The sequence below is a fragment of the Varroa destructor genome, unplaced genomic scaffold, assembly GCF_002443255.2.
Source record: "Varroa destructor unplaced genomic scaffold, Vdes_3.0 BEIS01000003.1, whole genome shotgun sequence".
NCBI classification, from domain to species: Eukaryota; Metazoa; Arthropoda; class Arachnida; order Mesostigmata; family Varroidae; genus Varroa; species Varroa destructor.
In genome coordinates, this window is record NW_019211456.1 from 18012151 (window position 1) to 18034832 (window position 22682).

The 22682-nt window shown below is 41.3% G+C and overlaps 1 protein-coding gene across 12 annotated transcripts in view; it reads left to right on the forward strand.

Annotated features, from left to right (window-relative positions):
• Positions 1-22682, forward strand: part of sick (sickie) — a 355991-nt gene that overhangs the window by 171977 nt on the left and 161332 nt on the right. The window contains exons 1-2 of one of the 12 annotated variants that reach the window (XM_086983942.1): positions 11794-12516; positions 20282-20469. The exons of 8 other annotated variants lie outside the window; for them this stretch is intronic. In XM_086983942.1, the coding sequence (XP_086840068.1) occupies positions 20430-20469 (40 nt within the window). In that variant the 5' untranslated portion in view covers positions 11794-12516; positions 20282-20429. Of the gene's footprint in view, positions 1-11793; positions 12517-20281; positions 20470-22682 lie in introns of those variants that run through there. 3 more of the 12 variants (XM_022799626.2, XM_022799627.2, XM_086983943.1) reach the window with 3 other exon arrangements.

Below are 22682 nucleotides of genomic sequence, written 5' to 3' on the forward strand. Positions count from 1 at the left end.
ATGAGCACGCTATAATAATTTACTTAGCAGCGATTGGATTAAACCGAGCACTTTTAAAACAACAATGAACCGATTTTGACAGATATATATCTGAAATGCGAAACTGTCTTCTAGTAAAACATATCTTTCAAAAATAAAACTGGTGGTTTTTGATTATGTTTAAATACATTAAAGATAATTGAAAGTGTTGTTAGTAGACCGTTCGGCGTTACTAACAAAAACGACAACGCCATCCAAAAGTGGCGCCATCCGCCGCAGGTTGCCCTATCTGCCACAGGTGGCGCCACCATCTCTACTCAGCTATAGTGTTTAGTATCGCAGACAGTGGGGTCACAAAGAAATCGGCGCGAACAATTCCCCTGCCAACAAGTGAACACTACTGGGCTAGTTTCAGTAACAGTGATACTAAATAAAGCATTAACTAGGATGTCTTGTAAAATAAGCTTATATTCCTAATAATGTCTGTCACGGCTGCATCGCATTTCGTTGAACATTGCCGTAGATGATAGTACCCCTACAAAGACATTATCGCCTTGATGGTGCATTCATTATCTTTTCGTCCTAACGAACTGTTTATTGTATACATATGATAGACATGGTTCTAAGTTTGTGATGGCGGTTCCGTCAGGAAGTTCTTTTAACGTTCCAGGACCATGTTTGTTCGGTCCAGAGTCAGTATGGCAGCGTGTAGGCGTTTGTTTTCCCGTCGAAGTTAGTTCCACAAATGCTTTTGCATATCGTCAAAAATAACTGTACACGTGACGTATAGGCGTTTGGCAACGATGATTCTTTTTTCTTTATTATTCTTATGTAACAACCCTTATTTAATAGAAAGTATCTTATTCGGATGGGCAATACACATGCTTGCTAAAGAGCTAACCGTAACGACAACGTATTCCTTGGATGCGAAAAACCTAGTAGAAATGGGAACAAACTAAGGGACGGTAAAAAATAATATGGCAAGCCATTTAAGTTTATATACTCAGATTTGCTTACGTTCGGATTAAATCTCATCCGAAATTTACTTGAAAAAAGCTGTCTTCGGCTTTTTTACTGCTCACGTTCCTCTGAAAGTTGTATGGAGTTACTCGCAGCCTTAAGTCATCAATCCAAGTAAGCAACCACTCACGATCCATTGTCCCTAGGAGGTGAAACTGTCAGTGCCGTCCAATGGCATCGTAACCGCTGAACCCGCGGAGCTTCAACCGCCAACGAGAATCAGGAAGTAGCGATTTCAAGGTGACCAAGCGTGGCTCCGTCGACTCATGTGTTTACTACTTGAATTTATTTACATTTACATGGAAATATATATTGATATACCAAATGGGCAGTTCGATAGTGTCTGGTTACCGATCAACGAGAGGTGATGCAGTTGGCAATAATACCGACTTAATGTTATAGCTAAGCCGGAAGGGCGCTCCAATGTAGACATTGTACCTGTAGTTGGTTTAATTTAGGTTAAGATTGAACCGTGGTGAGTGCATGAACATTTGAATTTTTCCCATAGTTTGCCTAGAACGACCTTAATGCGCCGAAATGTCGTAGGCGGAAGGCCTGCATCTGTTGGAGGCCCTCGTGACATCACTGTGGTGATAGTTGTTGATGAGCAAAAATCTCTCTTTCCCCCCAGAACTAAATAATCCACAGAATTCAGTAGAATTCACTAGTGCTTCTGTGCCAGCTGATAGGCGGATGGGCCGACACGTAAGTTTATCGACAGCGACTGTGTGAGCGTGTCTCTAATGATAAGGCACATCCAGCAGAAGGGGCATCCATCGACTAATCTGAAGCGCATTTAGCTTCGGCTGCTTAAATACCTACGTATCTAAGCAGCGTCATGGACCGAAAACAGCAACATCGTAGAACATACGCAAAGACAAATGCTCGAAGATCTGATTAGCCGCATTTTGATTGATCGGTGGCCGGTCTCTGCGTATATATAATATTTCTCTGCGATCGGCAAAGTCCTGCCGCACGTCGTCGGCAGCAACCAGGCCTAAGGACAATTGGCACAGAAAACAGGACAGAGCGTTTTGCTGAGGAAAACGACAAGTCGACAACGGTGGTGACGAATTGCGTCATTGAAATTCTGAAGACCCTTACGAATCCATGTGGGGAGTAGTGATAAATCGAATCGTTATATGATAAATTCTTCTTCACCGCTATCACATGTGACAAGGAAGTGAGAGGTTGTAAACAGAGAAAGCGCAGACCATGGACGGCGTTTGGAAAACGGATTAACTCTATATAGACGTTAGTGTAGTGATAGAGTGGAAACGTACTTAAAGCTCGTTAGAGCCGTTATTTATCAGTTTAGAAAATAAATAGGGGCACGAAATGAAGAATCTAATGACGAAACCTGATGATTAGGCTTGCAATGAAAAATCTAAAAGTGGCTATAATAATCGTCCATGATATTATTTTGATACGCGAAGCTAAAAGGACATATTCGTACGTGTTGAGCTTGCTCGTTCTCCAGTTACTAGCCATCCATATTGGCCTAGCCTTATAGCATTTAAAACTAATGGGAGTTTTACAACAGCAGCCTTCGTAACAAAATCACGAAACGAAGCGGGATAATGAAGAGTTTATGGAGCCGTGATAATTGCATCAATGCAATTTTATTGCGTAGAACCGTATAGTCAGCCAATCACAATTGAATAACTTTGTTGAGCCAAAACCAAGCGTCTTCAGGTTGTCATCATTCGAAGGTGGAAATCATACGATTGTAGCTAGCGCCTTTGACATTTGTCCAACCGTTGTTGAATAATTTGCTTGACTCACAAAAGTATGAAATAAATATACACTGTTATTTTATGAAATGTATATGGTTGCGCAGAAATAAGCGTGTTCTATGAACTCTATGAACGTGCTTTATCTTTTCGTCTTCGCATGCATAATTGTGTGATTACCTTTGACCTCGAAGACAATTTCAAGTGATACAAGCAATAAGCAATACTTCCGACTCGATTCAAGTCTACGTAACCGATTAATTCTCCCGGATGCCGCTTTTGATAATGTATTGATTTCAGGTGAAAAGAACAGCGCCACATCGAATCTCGGTAAATCCAGCTTTTTTTTTATTGTTATTTTAAACTTCCTCGAAATTCTCGGTATCAGTTGAGTGGGACACGATTTACAAGTTTAATTCGTCTTTTTTTTTTTTTTATTTCAAATAAAAGGCGACTGGATAAAAAAGTACGCGTTTTTTTCACCTTCATTAACTTTCATAGCAACGATGACGATTTGGTAATATGTGTTCAAGTGATGGCTTCAAGTGATTTTTAACGAACTCTCTTTGTTTTCTTGTTACCAAAGTTAGTGGATATATATGACAGATCAGTCTGAAACCTTTGTAGAGCTGAGTGATAGAAATCGATTTGATCGCCTATCGGGTTGCCATTACTCCTACCATTGCGTCAACAACCGCTGTAAGAGCAAGCGCTAAGGTGGAATACTGTCTGCTTTTTGTTCGGGTAACAAAATGCGGTTTTACTCGACGTAAAGCAAAATTCTCAGGAACGAAGCTAAAGGACACAGGCTGTCGAGCAGCCACCATTAGCTGAAACCAACCGCAGAAAAATGGAAATCAACACTTGAGATCATCGTCCTCCGGCAAACATGCGTTATGTTTTGATGACTCGTCGGCGCATGGTTTCTTGCGGGTCACAGCACAAAGAACGAAAAGAATGGACAAGGAATGGCAGTGAAACTTTTACAAAGCACGCTGCAATCTAGTCTTAGTAAAAGGCTTATTCTCACATATTGAACATACAAACGTACAGGTGACCGCTCGAAAAAATCCAACCATTCAGCTAGATTTTCATGTTAAAACAACGGACCTGGCGACACAAACAGCCATGTCCCTAGAAACCCAAGTGAGTTAATCAAAGCTACCGTGAACCTTTGTTCTAATGATTTCGGCCATTTCTTGAGCAAGAACAATGTCATAGCAAAAATAATCCATGACCTTGTACCCGGTTGAAACGGTCATATAATATAACGTATTAAACTATATAGGTTTTTTTGCTGAGCGTAGTTGACGACTGATGCGATCATAAAGTACAATGACGAAGAGAGTTAAACAGATGAAACGCAAAGTTCGTATGCGTACGAGTGTGGTTTAGCTACGTAAATGGATCAAAATAGTTCGAGGATTTCTAAAGCTACTGAGATTGCGGTGACGGCCTACACGCACAATGACTAAGCAGTTATTGGTAAATAAGTGACGTTGATGACCAACAACTTCTTTATGGCCCATGGCGCCTGGCCTATAATCGGCTTGAACGCAAAAGTGCTACACAATCATCGTTTGCCTAATATGCATGTACTAAACAAACCTCGTAGCCAGTACCCACTGTTAGATTAATATTGATATGGATAAACAATAACTACTTAAGCGTTTGTGACACAAATATAGTATATACCCAAAGTTCTTATAAACAAATTAGTTTATTCACAATGAGCGTCGAGTTGTTAAAGTCAGACGAGAGGAATGTATTTGGGTTGTGACACGGAATGGTTCGTAACGCACAATGAAGCTTTCTGTAAATTAAAGGCTATCAGTATATTAAGTGTCGGCCAACCTGGAATAGAGACTATTACTTTTTACTTACAAGTGCTGCTTCTGACTTCTATTCGAAGTTAATGCTGACACTTGTGCATTATGGTATTTCTTTGTCTGGTCGCTCGATTATCATTATGACAGCCAAATATTTTCAAGAGTATGTTAAGCGTGCCGCATGCACGAAAGTAATCCAAGCACGATATGGCTCGCGATCACAAGCATCGTTTCCTTGAAGCACGTTTCCTCCGCCTATTGACCTTTTAGAAACTATATAGAAGCGTGTAATTTTCTCAAGGCGAGTCTTTGATGATCCACCAGGTCAGTGTTATGTACGCGGAGCTTCAGGTGCGAGCAGCGGATCAATCACCTGACACCCTTGATTTGATCCAGATGCAGAGTGGAGTTGTTTCAAGCTTTTTGTTTGTTCCACCAATAATTTGGTGCTTTTGCTAAGATGACACGTACTTTCCGGAGCGTTCTGCCCTTTGCCACTGTTTAAGATGGGCTTTACGTGCTGCACTTTAAAAGGCGAGTTTATCGAATCCCCTTCTCGTACAAAACGCTACAACAACATAGTCTTGCCCCACAGGTTCCTACGACTTCTCAGCCTCACTCTCAAGCAAACTTACTAGAACAAGAATGAGCTATTATTTTTAGGTGTATGGGTACATAACAGTGATAAACACGCGGTTGATGATAGTTTCCTCAATATTATATTGACTTAATTATTAGGCATTGTACAAACTTACGAGTTCCCTCTTGCCGCCCTGTTCACATAGACATATACATATGGTTGAAACCGAATTTGTGGCCTATTCTGTATCGCACGTTATCTACAGCCGTCCAATGATCCTCAGTGCAATCGATTAGGGGGGCTGTTTGAACAGTGAGTATTACTCGATGTAACATTTCTGCTGGAATAGAACAAGTTTGACACGATGCTGGGCTGTCACATTTGAAGACCAGAAGGAAATTTCAATTGTGCTCATTGCGAGTCACAGTCTTCCTGTAAGGCTTGTGGATTATATGGCTACCAGCTATCGTAGAACAAGCAGCTTGAATTCGACGGCGGGCGTAATCGCTTTCAATATAATGGGAGCACGCCGCAGCGTAGATTCTTTAAGGCCGGATAGAATATTTGTCATTTAGTGTTCAAAGGCGTCCTATTGAAATTATGTGTGTGTTATTTTAGCCGATAGCCCGAGTCGAATTTCATTGCCCGATAGCAAGAGTTTAAAAAGCTTTACGTACTGGTTTTAACAACCGCTATATTATGATCAGCAATTCGCCGTTCGTCCTGTTTATTTCAATTCTACCGACAACAGCAAAAACGCGAAGTGGCATATCAATATCTGCTGTAGCGGCATTATTGCGTGAAGTGTGCAACTGCGTTACACTTATCTCCTAACCCTTCACGAGCAGCAGGAATATACTGAAGAAAAAACTGACCGAGGAAGTTGCTGGCAGACGGAACAATCGTTAGGGTCGAACGCCGGTCTCCATCAGCGTCACCGCAAAACACAAGCCAATAGCAACAACAAAGGATGGTCGTAGCAAAGGTGAACGGACGTTTGTTGGTCAAGACAGACTGCGTGGAGATGGTGACGGCGGTGGCGACAGCGGGCAGCCGTGACTCTCCGTCGTGTGACATCGACGGCGATGGCGACGATGGCTATGATCATACAGAAACGTCAGGAGAGCAAAGTGACACACGCATGAAGCGATTCGTCCTTGGAAGGATGGCGCTCCTTCCTAGCCGTGTGTAAGGCATAATGGTTAGCACGAACAGGAAAACACTTACTATCCTTTATTAGGACGTATGCATATATAATGGCATATTTTTGTAGGGAGTCAGTCTACTGGTATGATTAGGGATTCCGCTATTATTTGCTTAAAAGCTGTTTTGGTTTCCGCAGCTTTTTGTGCCATCAACACAACTTGCTACAGATAAATTCATCCTGCCCCTGTGTTGCTTTGAACACGAATTATGAAGTTTGCTTTTCGGTTAGCACATTCCATTAACTGACTCTAACTTAGTAAAGCTTCTCAGCGCAAGTAAGTTCTGTGCTTTGGCGCAGTATACATCTTAATTATGTGCCACCGCGAACATTAAATCGTAACGATAGGTTGTCTCGGATCTGGCAAGGCTGCTGTTACGTTCAAAACCGTGCTCGGCTGTGGAATTATTGTGATCGTCCCTTTGGGCGAATGCAATTACTGATAGCAGTTTAGCGCTTCTGTCCCTCAGGAGCAACAATGGTTCTTTGTGCAGCCGCCAATTCGCGCTGTCATCGGTAATGAACTCGCAAGCAAAGGGAATGAGATTCTATATTCCACCAAATCCCCCTTTCTCACCTCCCCACCCCAAAGTGGAAAACATCGTCATGGTTCCGCGGTAAAGACTACGTAGATACAAGCGCCCAGTCAGATCACTGCCTTGACATGTCCCAGCTCTCACTGCCACTTTGACTGTGTTTCGTGGAGCACAAGTCGACAAGCCTGCAAGCTTGGCCAAGCCCCACCAGATGGGCTGGATGCTCTACCGGAACCACCCCGATCGGTCCACCCAGTTCCATAAGAGAAAGGGGAAGGCTTCAGCAACCACAACTTCGCTCCGTTCACATCACGACTGCGTCATCCGGTGAGGCTTCACTATTCCAGAGGACGCCGCATTGTTCGGTCGTTTTGCTGTAGCTAGTTGCGTCGTTGACGCGAACTTGAATCAGGCTGCCGGCTCCGTTGGCATCCTGTTAACGCTATAGTCAACCCTTTGCCGTTGTGCCGCTAGAAACGTCAACGACCCAAGGGGAAGTTGGAAGTTAGAATGGAATTGGCCTGGCGTTTGTCCTCCTCGTCATCTGGATGAACGGGTCGACGAGCTGCCGTCGGACAAGAGAAGCAACAAACAAATGTGAACCGAGTGAACAAAATCGTCGCATGGCTGGAAGAATGTAGGCAACGAAATACGAAAACGATAACTTGTGCAGCGTCAGACGAAGCACACAACTAATTTCTGCCTCTTTGTCGACGATCACAAGTGAGCAGATCAGAAACTTGATCGTCCATTAAACGTCGAAATGGGACGTTTGATAACACGATCCATAGAATTATACGAGTAGGTAGCTGTACATGATAAGAGAATCGAATTCGTGACGCCGTCTCGAAGAAACTGCCGAATAAAAACTTTTGAACTACTTACCGGTTACTTTTACATGAAACTTCTACAAATGTGCACATGAACCGATACCCGTAGATTGTTTCAAATAAAACAACTCTCCGTTTTTTTTGAGCTTTTTCTAGGCAAAGATTCTCTCGACTTAAATCAAACGAAACAGGAAATATTAATATTCAGAGGTAACGAAGCTAATAGGAAGAGACTATTTGAATCTGTTTGGAGAATCTGTTTTGAAGGATCTGTTTGGTGTAAAGGTACTTTACATTGAAATTTAATTGAGTTGATAGAGAAGATAATTGCGATTGGGGAACGATGTAAACTAGGAGTAGTTATTCTACATTCTGGAAAATGTGCGTAACAAACAAAAAAAACCAAGCCTGTGTGAAAAATTGCACATTAATGATAGAAAAGTAATTTATGAAACTATTAGTTGGTCCAAGTATTTCATTTAACGATTTGAAACGCCTATTATTATTATTATTATACCGTTAGTTTCGTATACTTCACTTGTTTTTTTCTTAGTAGTAGACCTAGTTAGAACAGTGGACTGATAGCTCTGCGCCTGTTAAGGAATTTACGAAAGGCACCACTTATTTCAGCCAGATTTACTCCGACATCCCACGTTGAGCATACACGGAAGTTAGGTAGTCCTGTAAACGTAACATATAAGATAAGACAAAATGTTGTCACACAAAATGGCTGTACCTTACAAGTAGCACCTTAAAACTTAATTATAGGCTCCACGCCTAATAATATGATTTTTTTTCACTGCTTAAAAACTAATTCATGGGCTAACGTTAGCAACAACAACACCAACAACTATAATTAATCTACGAAGCGGCTTTTTGGGAGATCGATTTGGCAGCGAAATTGGAATTTGATTTTAAAATTCTCTTGATTTTAAAAGATGTCAATCGAAGACAAATCGATGTACAAAGCATTGCCTATACTGCTAAACAGTGCCGCAGAGGACCGTTACAATATTGTAAATAAACCGATGTATTGGCACTCTAATATGACTGTTGGCAAAAGATGTGGACCTTCGCTAGCGTCATTCAATAGATTCAATAGACAAGGACGTATTCGATCTAGGAACGAATCTTCCAAGCTAAATGAACCCGATACATTGATCTTTGTTACACTGAACGAATAAGAATGATATTTTTGTATCCTCAACTAAAGTCTACGTCACAAAAAAAATATCAAGATACGAATTTCCAGTTATAAGCCGGCTTCGCTAGTGAATAGCTTCTAAATGAAGCTAGGTCATTTATTGGAGCCTACTAAGGTCTCTGAAAAACCTGTGTGCGCCACCCGGCTGCCGTGTCCGCTATTTCGTCGTAGTCGTAGCGGCCGATTCGTTGTTAATTTCTGATATGTCGCTGTGTTGGTGGTAGTGAAAACCCATTTCGGAAACCAGCTGTGCCCCATACGTTTCATTCTTATGCCTAAAAATTGTCTATGCGTATAAAACTTTCTTGCTAATCTATACACTCGTTAATGGACATAGTTTCACATTGTGGTACTTCACTCTTCAACTTCAAGAAAGCGATCGCCAACGGATAATTTATCCTCGACGTGACTAATGTATATGAAGCAAAAGTTTCTTCTTACCTTATACACGCTAGTCATATACATGCATAACTAAATTTGGGAAAATTGAATTTATTATTATTTGAGGAATAAGTAGCAGGATTGATAAGTTTTTAAGTAGACCTGAACTTCGCCGTTAGAGTGCGTTCAGCGAGTTTTGCCTTGACGCCTTAAAAGTAGCGAATATCGAAGCCTATTTAAGTCCTAACATTTGCTTATACTTATTGATTTCTAGCTTCCCAACTTTCGGAATACTTAGATTGAAATTATATCTACTACAAGACTTAAAGATTAGATACAACTGATTTAAAGATTAAAAGAAACTATCAAAAAATATTTCCCAAAAAAAAAACCGTAAAAAAATACGCACAATAATAGGTAATAAAAAGTAATCATAACGCAATCAAACTACACCTATTATCATTTAGCAAATTTCAGCCTTTTTAACGAATTTCATCGGTTTTCTAAACGTTTTTTTTGTCATTTCACTTAACCTTTTCATCGTTTCCTATCTGCTACAATATAAAATAAACTTTTTACTAAAATGTATTTTTATTTATGGCTTGAGTTGAACTTGTGATATTTTACAAAAGGGCACATCGAACTTACGGCCCCTTCTGCAAGTGTGTGTGCGGCGGGCAAAGCGATCACAGCCGGCTTGATAAGCTAAAACAGAGCTCTCCAACGATATCTAAGACTTGGCTATGAAAAAGTAAAATTTAAAAAACGGTAACGGTAAATAAAAATCACCATCACTTCCCAGCATATGTACATACAGAATGTTTTTTATGCATAAGATTAAATCAATTGCTGTCAATGTTATGCCACTATAAAGAAATACTTAGAAGAAATCAAAATGATCTCTTTTAACGTCTTCTTAGCGCATATTACTGTATATGATGATACAACGTCTTTTTCTGTCAGTCAGTTTGCAAATACAAAAACCTCTTGTACTTTCATGCCCAGTAGATCTTATAGCAACATGGAGACAAACTTCGCCCATATAACACATCATTTATCTCTTGTAGCACAATGACGTTATTATTTTTATAATCTTGACTGGAAAATAACGTGTTCATTAGCTCAGTTCGACTTCATGTGGTTCGTTTGTACGTCCTGATGCACGGAAGTTAATTTCACTAAAAACATCAAAGGTGCACCGGCAATGGCTGTCGTCACAGGATCTCGAACAAACAAATATTGTGAAAGTGAACAAGTACATCGGCAAACCTTAAATCGCCGTTGTCAATGATGCCTTATTCTTTAAACACATAGCAATTGACCAGGCAATTTATTTAACACTTAATTTTATGGTACGTGGTCCCCAGGTAAACATGTGATGCCTTACTAATAATGTAAGAGTACGTAAATCAGTCGTTTCTCGCCTAATGTTTCTACCAGTGACTCGCTATCGTATGTAGTGATCGATAAGTACTTAACTCGTTCTGTTTTTCCCTCAACACATTGGTCCCGGTCCAAGGGAAAACCTTGTCTGTAACGGATTTGTGTCCGCTATTGTACACTATCGTTAGAGCGAATTCAGTGTGAAAAACATTTCAGTCAGGGGACTGGGGGGGGGGGATGGGGTAAGTCAACGGCCGTTTTTCACCTATAAGTAATGATTGATGCAGGTAGAAATCGCAATTCATTATAACTGAGCTAGTCCTCTCACATGGCGTACTGCATATTATGCAACTGAAGCATTTTCATACAAATGTGCAATATGTGTGTGTGTGTGCACATATCACGATGACAATTCACTTGGCAGCATTTGATGATTTCAATTTCCCGGTGGCGACGATTGTCGTACTCAGATCATGATCATCGCTGTTTTGTCCGATCGATGAAAATTCGCTTTACCCGAACTTCGGTATCCTTTCCCGAAGTACCCCCACTGCCTCATGCCTTTCACCGCGGTCGCAGTGCACTATGCCACACCCCTCAAAAGCACAACAATAACAAGAGCAAAAAAAAATCACCTTGATGTTATTGCTGCCGTTGGCAGCGGGTGCTGCTGTCTTTGTTGACTCTATCCCAGCGCATTTATTTACCATAACTGTCTCTCGCCCTGTCTGACTCTGTACTACACTCGATTCCATCATTCTATTCTACGTATGCGTCAGTGTGTATGCGGTAGCAGAACAACAACACGGCACCGTCGTCTGTGGAGAGGGCGCAGCTCCGATGTCCATGCTACTTTGCCATGTGAGGAGAGGGCGGCGCTGTGTGCTCGGTAGCAACAACGACAGCGTTCGTATCAGCAGCATGCGTGCCTCCTTGCCTTCCCATCGTGGTCCATGTCGGTGGCCGGCGGCTCTGCTTGAACGAACTGTGGCGGGCTCTCGTAGCGGTCGTCTATGAGCACCGACCGGGTTTGCCTGCTTCGTGGTTCTATTCATTGAGAGACTGTCGATATAGTGACAATATAATAGCTGTTGTCATCGTCGTAGTGCTATTTCTGCTGCACTGCCGCTGCTACTGCTAGCGGTCAACTAAGGTGGCAAGACATAGCTAGTGTATATTGCCGAGCGAACGCTCATAGCGGTAGCAGCGGTGGAAATAGCGCACCATATTGGCATAAGCAGCGATTTCAGCCGCTGCCGAGGCCAGCCCAGCTCTGCTAATCGGTGTCCGTCTAGGCCATGGACCAGAAGTCAGTCGGACAGTGGAACAGCTGTGCAAGCGAGTAGTCTGTCTCCAACGATCAGGAGAAGGACTAGTCGGTCGCTACGATCGACAGAAGGTTTTAATTTTGTTTGTGGTCAACAACGGATTGAAACGCGCCTTATCGGACAGCTGTTGATCTCCCTGGAAAGATGGACTCTTTAAAAAAAAGATGGATTAGAGGGTGCGCCCAATAAAGCTTTCACCCCCTACCCCATCCTGACCACTCGTCTTGGTCAGCTCTATATTTCGTATGACAGCTGACCGATCTAAGTAGGCACGGCCGATTAAGGGCCCAACGTACACGTTGTGAGTGACTGTTAATAAGTGTGAAAAAAAAAAAGAGCGCACAATAACTATGCAGAAGCACGTCAGTGATATAATTAGCAAACGTTCATCACCAAAACAGGAGTGATCATAGGAAGGCTGTGCGCGCGTCAACTGCATGGAACGGTGGATTAGCGAAAAGTGTACGATCACGGAAAGTGCAATATGGGTACAACAAATGAAGTACGATGTAAGATTCAATTTTCTTGTTGAAGTTGTTTGAAATTCTCCTTAACGTATCTTTAAAACGGCGCTCATAGAGGCGGCCTAACGTGGTTTGATGAAAAAAAATCCTTGTGGATATAGGTTCTTCCGTTGACCTCGCACTGGATATAAGAAACGTCTATCGGATATAATTGCACAAATTGTTCAGAGAGCTGTTATCGCTATGAATCTTTCGGACAGAGACATATTTGCAGTTAAGAATACGTCAGTATATATTTTCAGTCACATGAGCATAAACGCGCTCACTATATCCGTTTTCTTATAAAGTCAGTTTGACACAGTGATGATTGGGGCCGTTCAGGAGTCAAATTTTTTGGATATTACCCAGAAAACGAAGTAGTCTCAATGAACCATATTCTTCGTACAGTGCACCTCACGGCTCCAGGCCTTTACCAATGACGTCACAGACACCCATGGTCCAGCATCTGAATGAAGTAAGAGCGACTCTCATCTGTGAGAAAGGAAATTCCTGGAGAAGGCTATATAGTCTGCTGGCATTTCGAAAATAGTAGTACGCAAAGCTACGGCGATATGATTCAGAGTCGTTATAATAATATATGCCACGCTAGATCTCTAGCGTGAAAAAGCGTCCTATGTCAGATCCGTCGAATCAACTCCTTCGAGCGCATGGTTTTGCTTCTTGATAAAAGCAGACTTTTAGTTAAAAACGACAAACAGCTCTGATTTGATGCGCTGCTGGCGAACGCCATGCTAAGTCGAGCCGCCTCGCTCCTTACGCTTGAAAAATAGTATGTCGTTAATCAGAATGGTACATAAATAGTCTCTCACCTTAATAAAGACTCACTAGTATGATACTTAAAACAGCTAAACCTTCTGTATAAACATTTTTTAATATATGGATGCGTATTATAGGCACAATGTGGCATTTTAATGTGTTCAAACGCCTCTCCCAGAGATAAATTGGCTTTGTCCAGTTTTCGGATCCGCCATCATAATCCTATCCCATATATTGTAGTCAGGCCCACATTAATGACGGATTATATTCGTATGCTTTGAACCCGTTTCCGCGACCTTTTGAATGCGACTACAGCCTCTCGATTTCAATGACGGCTACGGACACGCCGCTTTAAACAAATGATTACCACGTTCCTGCAATATGTCATTTATACTGAATGGTCTATAATGCATCATCTCTTAGTTTCGTTTGCTAATACATGCTATGTTATGTACGTAGCAAATCGGAGCGGTTTGTCTATTGTAAACAATATCTAGCCTATGTATGCGCGAATGAACCCTCTATGACTAATGGTGCTAAGGGCTATTGCTTTAAAATATCATTTATAAAGCAAACTTATGTCGATGCGTTAACAAAAGATCCGTCCGTATAGTTAATAGCACTAACTCAACACGTCCTTACGTATGATCTGACGGATTGCGTTATTTAGCCTTCCGTGAGACGCTGTAACTATCGGGAACTTCAATATCCGACTTATCTATGTATGTTCAGTTCAATAGTTATACCGGCTACTTCTACTGTATAAAACGGACCTAGCAGAAGTTCCGTCGACGAACCTGAGCAAGGTCAACGCAGTCAATTGGATTGATACGATCTTTCATAATTGGCCTTCTGTCTGCTCCTCCCAAGCACACGGTCCACTGGTTTGCATTAATCTTGCTACGCCTTCGTACCAGTGATTCTAAACTATCAACCATTTAGTTGTTATCCGACGTAAACTACAGAAGCCGATTGGTTAATACTGGCTGTGTACCCAAGATGACGTATCACAGAGTTGGACCAAGCTGGATCGAACCTTCAGTTGATCAAATACGCTATAGAGAGTAATTAATGAGGATTCAATAATGGTACTTTCGCTACTGATTGACTCTGTGCACTGTGGTTAACTGTTATATTTCGACTATTCCTCGTCTATGTCACCTTTAACCAACCAGGTCCATCAAGCGGTGCCGCACTACCAATGGTATTAACGTTAGGTACAGATGAGTGCTGCTTTCCCTAGCGAGCCCTGTAGTCTGTTTCGAGCTAACCGATGTGGGGTCATCTATTATCTGTTCCTCTATCGCATCCGTACCGGTTTCATTGTTAACGGATGTGGGTGAAGAGGGGCTTTGCCCTTTATAAATTGTCTGTGGATAAAAACAGAAGGCCACTTATCGGTTCTTTAGCGCGCAGTCGCCCAGCAAAACCCGCTAACTTACCTGAGGTCCCCTTAGTTTGCATTAACATCATTAAAATAAAAACGGTGACATGTAGTAGCAGAATGCGATTGTAAAGAAGCAAAATTAAGATGAACGCTGTCAAAAATTTCAATCTGTCAAAATCAAGACTGTCAATGTGCAATAATTTCCACGTAAACGTGACTACTGATCGTGTGAGTATTATTATCAAACCTTAAACTTTACCCCAGCTATGAACATACATATGTATTAGGTACGCGTAGAGGAATACAAATTTGGCAGCCACGCCTGTGGGATCTTGATAGTGGTTCACTTCGCCTATTACGGACAAAATACCGAGGAATAAACTCACCCGGCAGATTAAAAAAAATATCGTTAACTTTTCCTCGAAAGACACTTCAAGAGCCACGAAAGCTCAGAAGAGGTCAGGCTTTAGAGATACAGTACCATGATTAGCCATGGTAAATTGAATTGGCGAGAGAGTGAATTACTTTTATCGGTAGCACAGAGAAGTGTGGGACTTGATAAATTGTATGCAATGAATTTTCATTCAATAAAAATAGTCTCTCCAATCAGATATACATCTGATTAGAGAGACTATTTTTAAGCCAAAGGAAAAGTAAATATCGCATTTATGGAAGCCTCTATTCATATGCTCCAAAAATAAGGATATGGCCTTTTCGGTTCGATCTTTCTTGTGGTAAATACCTAGTCGTCAAGGGCATATTGATGCTAGATTAAGTGAATACAGAGGATGAATCGAAGATTTCATTGCCGCAGCCGTGTAATAATGTTCCGAGTTGGCCCCGTGATGTGTGTCTGAGCTTTGTCCTATGACAGATAGAAGACTGGGCATCTGCGTGTGCAACGCAGCTGCAGTCTTTCCAGCTTTGCAGATTAGTTTCGCCCCACGATGAGTTCACAGCGAACGATGCTTTTGCTGCTTCATTACTGGTCGCTCGGCAATGTTGTCTAGTTCCATCGTCATGTTGAATTTGTCGTCTGTTGCCAATCAAAGCTGTTAAGGCCCAAAAGTTCCACTGGTTCAACGACAGCAGTAGTTTTTTTCGTACATTGGTCACTTTATAAAGCATGCGCTTTCGACCTTGTACGTTTTCCTATTAAGCTTGTCTGGTGTTCTAAAGTTGAATCCGATACGCCAGACCGAAGGGCTGTCGTTATGAATCACGAAGCAACCTCGAGCTTTATCTTGTCTTGGCTAGACCAGATTGGAAGCTGACTTAAGCGCGAAGTATCTTCGAGATCGAAACTCCAGCGTGTGAGTCAGCATAGTTGTATCCCTGAAGGCCACTTGTATTTCGACGCAGAAATGGCCTGTGCCTTTCCGATCAGCTGTGATGGCGCTTACAATTTGTTGTTGTTTAAGTCAAAAGAAGTGCCCAATTTATGTAGATCAGTGTTTTTGCTCCGCATAATGTCATCGTAAGTCAAAAAATACGCCTTGATCTAATTAAATGGCCTACTATCCAATGCAATGGGCTCATTACAACAGATAAGCGCAGTTCGCCTGAACTGAGCCATTTCTGTTACACGACGGCCCACCCCGTGGTAAACGACGTTCAACTACGCTTATCGATAAGCAGTCTTATGATCTCTATTTCCACTGTTACAGCCAGCGCTGTAGTCAGGAAAGGGAATGTTTAAGGACAAAGGAGCACTACCTAATAGGTGTGACAAAAGAAATATGCAGCTGAGGGGGCGACAATGTGGCCGAAAAGGCTCGATATGCGCTGTTGGTAACATGTTCTGTGACTCGGCTACGGGCATTGGGTTCAAACAGCGCATCTAGCCATTCATTTCCACCGCGTTTGCTAACATCATCAGCCACTAACAATGAATGGCCCCAATTCGATGACAACATCTCTATGACAATCCTAGAAAAGTGCCGAACAGTGAGGCGTACTTATTCGAATAATGGCTATCTCCTTGAAGTTTCACTGAGAAATTTTGGAAATATTTATTACCAGACGCTGTCGGCATTGCTTCCAGCTCTGTTTCGATAAACGTCGCCATATTACGTAATTGGGATTAGTTAAGCTCGTGGTTATTGCTCGAAGTACATTGAGACGCACGGCTATATGGGTTCCAGTGAAGTCCGTTTGCACAATAAATGGCTTCGTGTTATATACTGGTAGATAAATTCTGCTCAGAACAAGCTCTCCGAACTGAAACGGCCGGTATAGAGAATAATGTCTGGCTCTTTTTTCAGTGCCGATTATATAAATAGCAATAATAAGAATCGTTGTATAATGTTTTGATTATGAAGGAATTTTCTTTAGAGCTATGATCCTAGTTGACGAAATATGGTTATCTGTTCTCCAAAAGCAAATTTGAATTTCTGTAGAAAATTAATCTTGTGGAATGTGGCGTGCCTTCCTGCTGGCTCATTTTGGCAGATAGGCCAAACCCTTTTAAAGTGAGCGGCCTTATCATGCATATATCATGTTCCGTGACATTTGCCATAAAGCAGTGGATGCGGCATTTCATTCAAGTTCCTCATCCTGAAGTCAATGGGGTGACGCACACATCCATGCTAATCCTAGCTACTAAGTCGAGTTAGAGATGAGTGACCTTTACTATTTGTTCACTATCTATAATAGCAAATTTCTATGATATAGGAAAGTTATATTAAATACTATACATCCAATCATCTTCGCGTTTGGTCAATCAGTTTGATCACATAGTAATTACAGTATAATGTGTGCCTCGCGTATGTCTATGAATCAATACAGAATTTGTTTTTAGAAAAAAGAGCTCTGCTCCAACCATTTAGAGACCTAGGAAAAGTAAAAACAAGTGGAAAGGTAACACAAAAATATTGATGATAGCATACGTCAATAATCTGTTAGTGCAAATGTGTCTAAGCACATCATCCACGATTTACTAAAAGAATAATAACATTGTCCGGGTTCCTTTAGGTATCGATAGCTTTGAAGCGATTTTTGTTTGGGGGGCGCGAACGTCTAAACATTCATCCGATGCACTCATCTATCTGTTTCTTATGGGACGGTATTGGTATAATTCCGGTTAGTGTTGTTAGCAGTAACCGCAGTAGTCGCTCCTCTCGTAGCCAGTCAGGACATGGCGTAAGCAGGAGGGTGCGTACAAAACGGTTTACATCATTCATTGAACAGATCATGGCTTGGCAATTTTTTCCAAATGTCGGTATATCGCAGTTTCCATGATGGATCGGTAAAAAGTGCAGGGTAAACAACTGTAGAATATAGAAGAGATACCTTGGTCAGAACGGGTTAGGGACGGGAGGGACTTGCCCGTCGATTGAACAGTAATTTATTCAGTTGCCCAGTAACAACAACTCGCTATTTAGTTTCAGTAAGTTGATTTCCGTGTAGTTCTATCACGCCGACAGTATGGTTAGTCATTAAGTAACGTTTAGATCCTTATCCCTATATAAGTAACAATTTTTTTCCAACCAAACTGATTCAGCTTATGTTTATGTTTAGCCAACCAATAAAACCAGGCTATTATTCTTCTTATTTCGTGTTTTATATTATTCAACCTGTGTCAAAGGTCGGAGCAGACACTGTCTTGAGTTGTCTTTGTTTCGCTAGTCTAGCTATGCTAACGATGCGACGCACCACCCTAATGAACTTCTATATACCCATATGAGTTAACACGAAACTTACTGAAAATTGCATCGGCTTATTATAACCCTGATGCTTTTTTCTAGAAGTGTTCATTCAGAAGTGATAAGCGAAGCCGGCACGTACAGTTCATTTATGAATAACTTCATTATTTGATAGTTTCCTACTCTGTCTGTAGAAAAAAAATCAGTTTAAATTCATCTAACTCCTCTGGATTCTTAGCAAGCTCAAACGAGCGGCTGAAAAGTATCGGTGTGCTTCTTCAAATACATGTTTTGTCTGACTGAATGAAATAGGACAGTTTCATAGGCAAACTTGAAGAACATGCTTGTGCATGATCCATAATAAGTCGCAAAGGGCCAATAGTCGACAAGCGATCCTTTATCTTCCAGCCTTTGTCCAGGGACAGCATTGAAATTTCGCGCAATGACCCATAACGTTGACTGCTGTCAGATAAAAGGCTCGTCCCGCTAAGCCTTTTCACTACATCTTTATTTTGTCTCAGGAAGCTTATTTGCAAGGATATACACTTCACACGATTACAAATACAGCCCAGTGACCGAGCCCAAGATTTGTCGTAGTACAGGATGAAACATAATAAGCGTTTTTGACAAACACAAAAGCACGCCCCTACGATCTGGCTATATATATATATATATATATATATGTATAGAGCACGAACATTAACAACGAAATAGAAGGGAAAGGTAGATCACGAAAAATAATACTTATAGCAATTTTTACTGCTCCGACGAAGTTGAAAGCTAAAGGAATGATCGAAGAGTTTATCTGATGTTTGTCCTTAATCGAATAAAAGGCCAATCCAACATGCTCGAGTAAGCAAAGGGCAAATGTAGTGCGTGCTACCGGCACCGTCAAGCGAATTGTAGGCGTAAATACATTTAATATTATGATTCGAGTGATCAGAGCTAAAGCAGGAACGCGCTATGGCCAGTCAAAGTTCTTAGCGTGAATTCAGCCGACGAAAAACTGATGTGCCGAGAACCCACCGATTGGCCTAACATACCTCGCATATGGTTGCTATGGGATAATCGTACGACGGAAGCAATGTACGCTGTGTTCGTATTGTAACAACAGCCGTGGAGGGAGCGTCAATGGGACGTGCTCACGTGTCTACTTTTTAACGGTGCACTTTGCCTTGTGAACCTTTTGCCGCCGCTGCCACCGCCTCTATCCACGTAATAGTGCTTCCTTGGTCAGTTTCTCACGCTGGAGACAAACAGGCCATCTTTACGAGATAGATATAGTGGTCTGGCGTTAACGCGTTGGGTCATCGACGCCAACAATTCGCCGTGTCAATAAAGTGAGAGGTAGAGAGTGAAGGTAAGAGCCTTATCGTCTAAGGGTCTCTACTATCGCGTCGGGTGTTATTCCCTTTGCTTCGAAACTGGTCGCTAATTTTTACTATGTTCGTCTTCAACTTACTGCTTGAATAGAAGCTGTTCTCGTTTCTTCAGTTGTGTTGTTTCTTGCGCGTCCATCGCTACTGAAAGGGTTCGTCCGAGCATAGTTCTCGCATGCGGTATAGATCTTTATGATGAGCACTGTTTTTTTGCATTGGTCTGTTCTTTTCAGCCAGGTTAGCTCTACCGTTACGTGAACAAAACGAGCGGTTTAATTGTCCGGCAAAATAAATGCGATCAGTAGAAGCGTTCGAGTCAGTTTTGCTAATGATATATATATATATATATATATATATATATATATATATAATGCTCGATTTCAGAGAAAGAGGAATCTCTAGATGTAAGACGACGTGTAAGGTCTGTGATGGTCATGAATTTTGTCAATTCGCTTACTAAAAACGGGAGCACTCTCCGAAATAGGCAACAGGCCGATTAGACCTGAAGAACATATATTTTCATTGAGTTTATTGTATATATCATGAACTAATAGTCTGCTACGATGGTGACGCTTTCTGCTAAGTCAGGCAACCTTCTATGATCGGATCAATTGATAATAAGTAAGTGATTGTATGAGACAATGTCGGCTGTGAAGGAAGTTAACCCTTAGGAAGTGAAACCTGCGAAACAAATTGAAGGCTAAGTCAGAGAATAGGCCAATCAGCAAAGCTATGAAGACCATACGAAGAGTTCAAGTTCACCCTAGCAAAGGTAAGTTCAAGACATCATATTGAACCTCAAGTTGTATATTGCTATTATTCGACTTTATTATAAGTCGTATGATAATTCTCATACTGTACTGCTAGCGTGATTTTTTTTAGCTACTACCTGCGAATATTTTAAGTAAGGCACTGCGCACTTTTTCCCTTTGCTAAAGATGCATCTTCACAGCTTTTTTCCTTAAAATTTTCGTACCATCTGGCATCTAAACTTAAATAAATATCAAGTTTTCAGATTCCTACGACGGGTCAGCAACTAGTGAACCGTACGAGAACGAATGGTCCAATGATGATTCCATATACCAAATAGCGTCATCGTGCGATTCGCAATGTGCCCGTAATATTTTTAGTGCTTCTGGAGACTAACGGGTGGCTTCTGTCGATCTATGACATCTTGTAATTTATGGAAGAATCATGCTATCCGCCCCTAAGCAAGATCAGTAAAGACGTCTTTTTCCCGCTCAACAAAAAATTTCGTTTTTTAGTGATTTACCTGCCATCGACCCGAACAGAGAAAAGCGCTTCTGGACTAACGTCGCATGAATTTTACTATATTCATGAGCTAAAATTGGGTGGGTTCAGAGCCCTTTAGGGATGCCAACGCTTGAGGATTTAGGAAAGCGGTGCAATATAAACTGGAAATAAATAAAATATGGTATTAGGCTATAAGTTCTATCGGTCATTAGTTATTGTTTAGCATTATAGAGTGCAGTGTACAGTATTTTAAAAAAGAGCAAAGAAAATAATCGACAAGAACGTAAACGTAAAGCTTCTACTGATTTGAGCTTGTCAGCTATTTTTCTTAAGTTTAAGTAACAAACAAAACTTTGGAAACGGCTAAAGACACGAATGTCTGGGGTTGTTTATACGTTGTGTTAGATCGCGTTCTCTAGCGAGATCAGAGTCGATTTCCGACCTCTACTTCAGTCAGCGCATAGAATCATGCTATTATAGCATACCGCAATCAGGCTCATTACCAGTGGGTGACGTAGACAAATCGTTGATTAGGCAGTAATACTTTCTTTTGTTTCTTACCTCTCGTCCACTCAGTTGATTACGCATCACTCTTGTACGATCCGTCGTCCAAAAAAGAAGCAGGAGGTACTAACGATAGAGGCGCTTCACCTGCCGCGTTGAAGGCCGTGGCCATCGTTCCTCTAACCCCTAATACCACTCCTGCATACATCCTACTGTAACCGTTATTTCCAAATGTTATTAATTATATCGAGACAGAGAACGTAGAACAGGGTAGGACGTGACACTCGTGATCTGAAACGGTTCAGAAACGATGCTAATAACGACAGATTCTTCGATATTGGACGGGTGCGCATCTTTTTTTTACGTGTTCGTATGGTTGTGTATACTTCAATTTGTCTTCCGTACTTCTTCCGGTGTCTGGGTGTGCACATTTGTCATCGTGCCGATGTTTAACTTACATCTATATGATTTGACCTTTTTGATATATTGATGGTACTTTCTCACCTGTATGATGATACTTAGTTTATTTATAGCCATTTGATTACACGTTTCAGTCGGGCTTAACGCACGGTCGAACGATGGCATAAGACATATACGGATTGTGTGAATGCCAAAGAATATCCATATAAACATTATGAACCCATGGGCTATTTCTTTAATTTAGCCGTTCGTTGGTATCTAAATTTGAGTAGGTTACTGTTTGGAGATTGTGACTCTAAAGAAGATTTCTTAAAACTATAGTTTTCATCATTCAAAAATATATTTTGTAGAAGAAGAGCGGAACGGTGAGCGATCGCTAACAACAACACACAACTACAGTGTGCGTGCTATTGATTAATACACGACAATATAAGAAGGTGTCAGTTAAAGAAAGTCAATAACAAAAAAAAATGACTAACATTATTATAGGGCTGAAACGATTTAAGACGCGCAGTTCTACTAAAATTGTGAGATTATACCCCGGTCAGCCTCCGTAAGTCAGCCTCAAACAGGACCTCCTTTAGCAGACACGAAGACATCTCACTCAGTATTTTCACCTATTCTTTACCATTGCTAAAATTACCTTCGAAATAGTACGTACATAGATATCGCCTAGAATAATATTCGAGGTAGGAATAACCCATCTAGAGTGGTCAGCAAAAAACAGAACTCAAAATGAGGCAACGATAGGATGCTGGGGGTAATCTAAAAGAAAATACGCCAGAAACACCGTTGCCATATAGTAGC